This window comes from Dipodomys ordii, unplaced genomic scaffold (assembly GCF_000151885.1).
Source record: "Dipodomys ordii isolate 6190 unplaced genomic scaffold, Dord_2.0 Scaffold101, whole genome shotgun sequence".
Classification (NCBI taxonomy): Eukaryota; Metazoa; Chordata; class Mammalia; order Rodentia; family Heteromyidae; genus Dipodomys; species Dipodomys ordii.
The window spans coordinates 1,634,847-1,643,682 of record NW_012267317.1 but is presented as its reverse complement, the minus strand read 5'-3'; the positions used below and the strand labels follow the sequence as shown (position 1 = coordinate 1,643,682).

The 8,836-nt window shown below is 53.8% G+C and overlaps 1 protein-coding gene across 1 annotated transcript in view; it reads left to right on the top strand.

Annotated features, from left to right (window-relative positions):
• The window catches only part of Dpp6 (dipeptidyl-peptidase 6), a 196,405-nt gene that overhangs the window by 112,729 nt on the left and 74,840 nt on the right, over nucleotides 1–8,836 (top strand). The window contains exon 8 of the mRNA XM_013027211.1: nucleotides 5,804–5,924. Within this exon, the coding sequence (XP_012882665.1) occupies nucleotides 5,804–5,924 (121 nt within the window). The remainder of the gene's footprint in view (nucleotides 1–5,803; nucleotides 5,925–8,836) is intronic.

Below are 8,836 nucleotides of genomic sequence, written 5' to 3'. Positions count from 1 at the left end.
GAAACCTGGGGAAGCGGCCCGTCCTGTTTGCTACGGGTGAGTGCTCCCTCATGGTTTGGAGTACATGGAGAGGCATCATTCTTGGAGGGACCGCCAGGGAGCAGGCACTAGGCCACCTGAGGCCAGAGGCATGAGAAAGAGTGTCGTATCCCATACGACAATCACATGTGGACAAGCCACGTGTGTTCAGCCTCAGTAGATCCACCTGCTCAACAGGAGCACGAATGACCCTGAGGAGGACAAGCTGAGACCCGTCACCACACCCTGGCCGAGACCCGTCACCATGCACAGGAGCCGGTGCAGGCAGAGCTCAGGGACCAGAAATGCATAGACAGCTATCACGTTCTCTACCCACCAGCAGCCAGGAGGACAAAACCAGCCGTCCGGGGGGGAGAGGGAGGGCCACGGAGCCAGGGTCATTTGGACCTGCTCAGCACTCTGCTGCTGTCTCCTAGGATTCCCGCCCCCTGCGTGTCTCCTGTCTCAGCTCAGGGGTCACTCTCCACATGGAGGTGCAAACTACCCTGACAGGATGACTACACTATGACTCAGTGGTAGAGCACATGCCTTGCACAAAAAGCTCAGGAACAGCATCCAGGCCTTTGGTTCAAGCCTCAGGACTCTCTCTCTCTCTCTCTCTCTCTCTCTCTCTCTCACACACACACACACACACACACACACACACACACACACACGTTTTCTGGGTCAAAATGTGAGTTGAGCACTTGAGAAAAATCATGAGAACTCTCTCAGCAGGTGACATGAAATCCACACGCATGAGAATGTCTTTTCTGTGTCACCACAGACTTGAGAGCTCCTGATAAAAGCTGTAATATCAGGTTATCAACAAGCCTTTTTCTCTCTTGGCATTACACTTTGCCCACTGGTACTAAGTCCTGTCTTAATGTGCTGACGTGGAAATTTGATAGAAGGATTTTTGTAGGAAAGAGCAAAGGGGAAAATGTTTAAGTAGGCATGCACCAGCCCTGCCACCACCACTGCATCATGGAGGGAGGTTACAGAGTGACTCAACCCCTGGTGCTAATAATGGCCCCCTTCAGCTGCTTCCCAACCTCCAAGGCTGCTTCTGTGACTCACTTCCCTTTACACGTCTGACAGTACCAGGAGGCAAGCACAGCAGGCCTGATTATTGGCACTCATGGATGGAAACTCAAATGGCAGAAAAGTCAAGAGACTCACTGTATCCCCTGGATAAGAACCAATGTAAGAAGAATCAAGTGTTCAGGATTTTAGGCTGACGGGTTCATAGGGAAGTAGCAATGTTGTGGTTACAGTTATTAAAACATGGAATAAGAAGACACAAAAGGAATAGACTGAATCCTAAGACTCGGTTGATTACTAATTCAGAGAACAATCTCACAACTTGGGTCAGTGTGAAGGACCTGGCGTCGCCAGCTTTGCTTGCCGCCTGGCCCATGGAAGATGCCCACCGATGTCTGCCCTGTTGACCTGGTGCTGAATGTGGTAAGTGCCACACAAGCCTCGGATGCTGTTGTTCCCACCAACAGCTTTGCCATCCCCTCATCCAGACAGCTTTCCCACACGGTTACCAGCCAGCCTAGAGGAAGGCGGGCCCTTTCCTTGTCTAAATGCCAGCAGAATGGCCCAAATGCAAGACTCCATGTATCGTTGTCATTATTGGATTGTATTGTATGAATACTGAAAACTGAGCTCGGAGTCCCCTGATAATGACCGCCCCCAGGCCTTTTAGGGCCGTCTCCAGGGGAAAACGCGTCTCTGGTTCCCGACCCAGCTTTCTGCAGGCCAGGTGGCCGCCCAGGGCCATCATGTGTCATCCCAGCGGTGTCGTTTGCTGTTTGCTCTACGATATGGTAGTTACTAGATAGCCATGGCACACGATTATAGGGCACCATGTGATATGTTCTGTGTCTCTCAACCACAAGAGGATCAGGGTCATTAGCAAACCACTCACCTGAAACACCTGTCACTTCCTGGTGCTGGGAATAGTTCAGCTCTTCTCCTCAATCTGCTCTGAAATACACAGTAAATCACTGCTGAGCCCAAGGGTGCCAGCCTTCCCTCCTATCCGACTGTGCTTTTTACCCATTAGTCAATGCTTCCCCATCCCCCACCCCAGCAGGCTTTCCTCACCAAGGCCACAGGGGAAAAGTCTTTCTAGTGTGACCTGCTGGCTGTTTCCTGTGCGTCTGTGTTCACTGAGCATGTTTGGCAGTGGTGCTTGCTTCCATAGCATTAATGTATCCTCCACCCACCCCTCCACCAGGCTGTACTGCTGGTCTTCCTCAAACACTGAGCTATTCAGCATGTCTTCTTTTTGGTCTTGATTTTCCAGAACTAAACACTAAATGGCGCCCAATTATAGTAATTATCTCCTCCTGTTCCTGATGTCATTAGATCCCTCTTTAGCTGTGTGCGTCTACTTTTGCTTTACTGCAACTGTCCTCCGAAGAGGCAGCTCATGCCTTTCTTGTAATCTTCAAGTCAGTGATAGAAATAGTTAAGGTATCAATTATCACTTAATATGTGTACAGGTGTGGATGCACACACACACACACACACCTACCTTGATTTCTGCTCAGCACTATCCGAAAAAAGAAAGTTGTATTTGCTTTTCAGAGTCCCAGAAAAAGCAAAGCCCCAGTTAGTTAAAAATCCAGCTGACTGTCATGCTGAGTGCTTGAGGAGAGTCTTCCTGGGCATTGATGGCAGAGAAGTGGACCATAGCCAGCAACCTCAGGGAAGGAAGCAGTTCTAGAACTCAGTGCAGTGCCACTCCAGTCCACCTTCCACCACCACGCCAGCGTTGCTGGGTGGGGAAAATGAGGGTTTTTGTTGATGGCTGGCAGCAGCAATTGTCTACTGCCTACCTCATTCTATGAGTTCATGAATCGAGTAAGTAGAGAAATAGGGGCTACTTCCCAAGTCGGGACTGGAATGAAAGAGCCTCTTCCTTAACTAGAAAGTTTACCAAGGAAATGTATTGGAAGATCCCTTCCTCTAGAGAATTGTCATTGAACTTCCACAGCATTTACTGCAGCCAGGAGTGTGTGCGTTGTATTCAGTCAGATGTATTCAGACTCACGAAAGTGCGGTGCACGCTGTAAAGACAGAGGCCCGGGGACCCTGGCCCCGTCCATGTGCTTTGTTTCGTGGCCTCTGTTCCATGTTTGGTCTGAATGGTCATTTGGTTTGGGGACAGAGCTGGACTTTCTAGAAACCTGTGCGGTCCCAGCCTTCTGGTGTAAGGGCAGTGGAGCGCTTAAGACCTTGGGAGATGGAGGAAGGAAATGGCCTTGGCCAAGGAGGAGACAGGCCAGGCAACACGCAGGAGCCAGACCTGATCTGTGTGTCCACCTAAGTCCCTGCGCACGAGGGAAGGGCGTCAACAGGCCACATGGGGTGCAGGAGAGGAAGCAAAGCTAGGTGGTTGGCAAGTGCAGGGAGACGGAGGGCCCGGGCTGGCCCGCGGAGGCTCGCCTGCCCACAATCCCACAGGCTCCCGGGGGAGGGGGGCCGGAGGCGGGGTGACCGGATCAGAACCCGGAGCCCAGCTCTGCAGACCTGGCCACTCAGAGGTCCGCGGGGCTCTCCCGTGCAGGGCGTGATCAGACAGTGGAAGTTTTCTTTCTGGTGCAGGCAGCCTGAGCAGAAAACTAATCTGCGATGGTGGTTCCAAAGCCTTCCGTGAAACCTGGGGAAGCGGCCCGTCCTGTTTGCTACGTAAAACATTCAATTTGTGCTGTTTCTTGCATTGTACAAAACACCTTATTACAATAGACGTTTCAATAACACCAGCAGTATTTTTTTCTAGTTCTTTCAAAAAAAAAAAAAACCACCTGGTCATATTCTCATCTTGGCTCTTATAACAATGTTTGTAGATGTGGTACATTTTGCAAAAATGACCAACAACTCAGCAACCCAGCCACGTGTTCCGAGGAACCTGCAGGGTTGCAGGCGGGGAACTGGGGTTCTCAGGTCACGGCGTTGAGAAAGCACATCCTGCTTAGGCTGATTCTCAGGTGCAGGCTGCAGGGGTGTGGCTGGTCCCTGGACCACTGAGTCTTAACTTTGATTTCACACTGGCACCACCAGAGATTTTTTTTTCTTGTCAGTCATGGGGCTTGAACTCTGGGCCTGAACACTGTCCCTCAGCTCTTCAGCTCAAGGCGAGCGCTCTACTGCTTGAGCCACAGTGCCACTTCTGATTTTCTAGTGGTTTATTGGAGATAAGAGTCTCACGGACTTTTCTGCCTGGGCTGGCTTTGAACCGTGATCCTCAGATCTCAGCCTCCTCAGTAGCTAGGATTACAGGTGTGAGCCATCAGCATCCAGCATCCAGAGATTTCTTTTTAAAGGCAGGTACTGGGGACCCATCCCTGAGGCTCAGAGTTCCCTCTAGGTTGGGCTGGTAGACAGCAGATCAGGCCATGAATTTTTTACAGCTCTTTGGGTGAGCTGTTGTGCATGAAATCCAAGGGCCTCGAGCATGGAGGCCCCAGACAGGGAGAGCTAGAAGCCCAGTATGTGACCTTACTGCTCAGCCCTGTGGTGGGCTTCCAGTAGAGTGCCGAGAAACAGCTTCACCCCTTTTCACACATCAGCTCCAGCCTCCGCTTGCTCCTCTGGACATGGGCTTCCCCTAGTGTCCAGCCAGCATCCCTGCCTCCCTGTCCACCCCAGCCGCCTCAGGTGAGGGCAGAAGGCTGCTTCCCCTAGCCATTCACCCGCCAGAGGCCACAGCTGAGCTTCTGGCCCGGTTTCCTGGTCCTCCCACAGGGGTCCCGGGCTGCTGGCACGCCTTTCCTGTGACCCTCAGGAGCTGGCTCCGGGCCACTCAGCCTCCGCCCTGCCTTCTCCTCCTGACACGAGGGTGTGCAGGAAGCATGGTCTCCATCCCCACCCCCCAGCATTCTCTCTGCCTTTCCATCAGAGTGAGACCACTTCTTAGCTGTCAGTCACCCCCAGAAAACAGTTTCCCCCAGACGCCTTCTGTAACAGGAGGGACCCTTGAGTGGAATACATAGTCACAAAATGGCAGGTGCTGTGTGTTCCTGCTTGCTTCAGATGAAGGACCTCAGTGCGTGGTAGTTCCTGCCTGTAATCCCAGCACTTGAGAACTGGGGCAGGAGGATTACAAGCTCCAGGCCAGCCTGGGCTACCTGGAGAGGCCCTTTAAGCATTAAAAACAAACCACCTACAGTGTTCAAACCCACAGAGACAGGAAGTGGGATGGTGGGGGCGGGGCGGGGAGGTAGGGACAAAGTTCCCATCAGGACCATGGAAGGGCTGGGTGCTGACAGGACGTGCACTCGGTCAGGTGGGCTGTGCGCACGGGCTCAGAGAACTCTGTGAGGGAGGCCAGGGGAGGCCGCGCTGCCAGGCCCCAGCACCCCCATGCCAGCCACCGTCCTGGTCCACATCTGACCTGCTTGCCAGATGGTGTGTGGCGGCCAGCACACAACCGTACCACACCGTGATGAGCCAGCACGGAGTGAACTCAGATCCCCAGGCACAGACCACATTCTTCTGGCCAGACGGATGCTGAAGTGCCTGGGGGAGCGGACACGGGTGTCAAACGGTGGACATGTGGGCGTTAGGCTGCTAAATAGCAGTGGTGTCTGGTGAGCTGTGCGGGGCTTGAGCATGGTCAGTCCTAAGCTGTGGTGCAGGCAGCCAAATGGCCGCCGATGGCCCTGCCGGCACCTCTGTGCCAAGGGTGGAAATGGGGGGTGAAATGCTCTGAGGGTTGTGGTTTAGGAGCTTCTGTCTGACCCACCGCCTTTTCTTCCTTTCCAAATAGATTTTCATCTTCGAGAACAACATCTACTACCGCGCACACGTGGGGAAGCAGGCCATCCGCGTGGTCTCCACGGGGAAGGAGGGTGTGATCTACAACGGCCTCAGCGACTGGCTCTACGAAGGTAATGGGGCGGCCGCGCTGCCGCCAGGAGGGAGCTGCGTGCGGCTGGGCAGGGGATGCGGCAGGGGACTGGACATGGCTGAGGCTCTGGGTCTGTCTGTCTGGGACTTGGTGTGTGGCTGGGCTGGTACATGGCTAGGTGGGTGAGTGGCTAGGTTGGTGCGTTGGCTGGGGTTGATGAGTGGCTGGGGTCAGTACATGGCTGAAGTGCGTGGCAGAGGCCCAGTGTGTGGCTGGTATCCACACATGGCTGAATCAGCACGTGGCTGGGGTCCTATGTCGAGCTGGAGATAGGAACACTGAGTGTTTTCAGGGAAGACTGTGTGGTCACAGGGGCCAGACGAGACCCCGCCCAGCCACGGGGCCTTGGTAACTTCACTCCAAAACTCTGCACCTGCTCTGTAGGTAGAGGAGGCCCGCTGTGCCCTCCGTCCATCCACAGATCACCAGAGGGCAAGTGGAATGCATTCAACAAGTGCACAGCTACATCCACTGTGGTCTGGGGTGGGAAGAGCGTGCTGCTGTGTTCATTAATTGAAAATAATAGTTACAGTAGTAGCAATCAGTGTGACCAGAATAGTCACTGTTACTTATTTTTAAGGCCAAGGTCAAGGCCTCCAGGCAGCCCCCAGAGCCATGGGGTAGGAGCCCCTCCCTCCATCCCCACCCCGCCCCGCAGGCCGCGCAATTCCCAGGGCCATGCAGGCTGAGCTACCACAGGACCCCACCAACAAGAGCCCGAGTCCTGACCCAACTCTCCTTTGCAATCCATAACCAGGAGATTCAAAACATCTTCTTCAGCATCTTCTTAGTAACACACAGAAGAGCATTGCTTTGCCATTCAGGGTAAGCTTTCACTTTAGCAAACCCATTGACAGTGCCCTTTTGTCCTTCTAGGCCTTTACGCAGATGTGATAAGAGAGCAACCAGCCAGCTTAATCTGCTTAGTCGTGTTTGCTAGAAGGTTCTCTCTGTTGATGCTTAGACTTCAGAACTTGGGAGCCCTGAAGAAGCTTGCTTCTTTTTTAATATCTGGAAAATATACTTTGAGGGTTGCTTTTGCCTAGTCAGCGACTTAACTGTTTTATTTCCGGACTGTTCCTTTAAGGGAAGTGGGTATGTAAGGAGCAGCCTGAATGCCTCTGCAGGGAGCCTGAATCTGGGCAGGTTGGTTGGAGCAGCTCAGCTGTATTAAATGGGAAGGAGCCGCCACCGTCAGTCCTTGTGTTTAGTCGCAGCAAAGTGCTCTATCGATCTGTTTTGTTTCCCAAGGAGAGGCACAGACATATTGAACATGGCAGGGTATTGGAGACACGGAGAGAGAAGAGGGAGGGAGCAGGGAGCTATTGGGAAGCTCTACCACCCACTGTCCACTAGGGGCAGCCTACAGTGAGGGGAGCAGAGCACCAGGATCGCGCACTCCGCTCCCCCCCCCATGGTCTCCTCTCCCCAGGATGGCCTGCTCTGGCTGTCAGCTGGGTGGCATCTGCCTTGGCGGCATTCTAGACAGACCATGGACCAGGCCAGGGTGACTGGAGACAAGATTCATCTGCCAAGTACACATCCTCATTCCTCCAAGCAGAGGTTGCATTCTTACACAGAGCTGTGGTTTTAATAGGAGCGTGAGGATAGTTTGAGGTACCACGCGCTGCTTGGAAGTTTTGCTAAAGCCGGCTGGCCACAAACTAAAATCAGGACGACAAGCGTTGTTTTTGGTTGAGTGTTTGAATGAGTGCGTTTGTGCAAGGCTGACGGATTGCACAGACCCTGAACGTGTACACTTAGGGACAAAGCGTGGTGGTCTCTGCATTTTCCAGCAGGGTTGTTTGTCACCGTGGTTATAGAACAGGTTACATTTTCCAATCGCTCTTGGTTTATCAAGTACCACTAGATTGTTTGCATCATCATGAGACTTTCAAGTCAGTCATAGTCCGGTGAAGCTGCCAGCCTCCCACACCTCCATACTGAAGCTTTTCTGCAGAAGCACGTGCAGAAGATGAGGCATGGCGTGCAAGGCCCACCCTCTGGAAGCCAGCTGGCTTAGGGCATTTCAGGCATCCAGGCGCTCAACCCAGCCCAGCTGAAGTGCTGATGGAGGGCCAGGCTTCAGTGAACCTGCAGGGCCGTTTGCTGAGCATGGCGTGGGCATGGCAGGGAGGGTGGAAAAGGTACCCTGCAGGGAATTCGGGGAATTCACTTACAATCTGGTCTGCTATGATGACACCTGGGTGGAATTGAAACCCTGACTGTTCCAGAGCTTCAAAAGCTCTCAAGAGCAGGTGTGGAGGAGGTGAGGGGTCACTGCACAGGAGCAGGTGTGGAGGAGGTGAGGGGTCACTGCGCACAGGAGCAGGTATGGAGGAGGTGAGGGGTCACTGTGTACAGGAGCAGGTGTGGAGGAGGTGAGGGGTCACTGTACACAGGAGCAGGTCTGGAGGAGGTGAGGGGTCACTGCGCACAGGAGCAGGTGTGGAGGAGGTGAGGGATCACTGTGTACAGGAGCAGGTGTGGAGGAGGTGAGGGGTCACTGTGTACAGGAGCAGGTCTGGAGGAGGTGAGGGATCACTGTGCACAGGAGCAGGTGTGTAGGAGGTGAGGGGTCACTGTGTACAGGAGCAGGTGTGGAGGAGGTGAGGGGTCGCTGTGCACAGGAGCAGGTGTGGAGGAGGTGAGGGGTCACTGCACAGGAGCAGGTGTGGAGGAGAGGGATCACTGTGTACAGGAGCAGGTATGAAGGAGGTGAGGGGTCACTGTGCACAGGAGCAGGCGTGGAGGTAAGGGGGTCACTGTACAGGAGCAGGTCTGGAGGAGGTGAGGGGTCACTGTACACAGGAGCAGGTGTGGAGGAGGTGAGGGGGTCACTGCACAGGAGCAGGTGTGGAGGAGGTGAGGGGTCACTGTGTACAGGAGCTG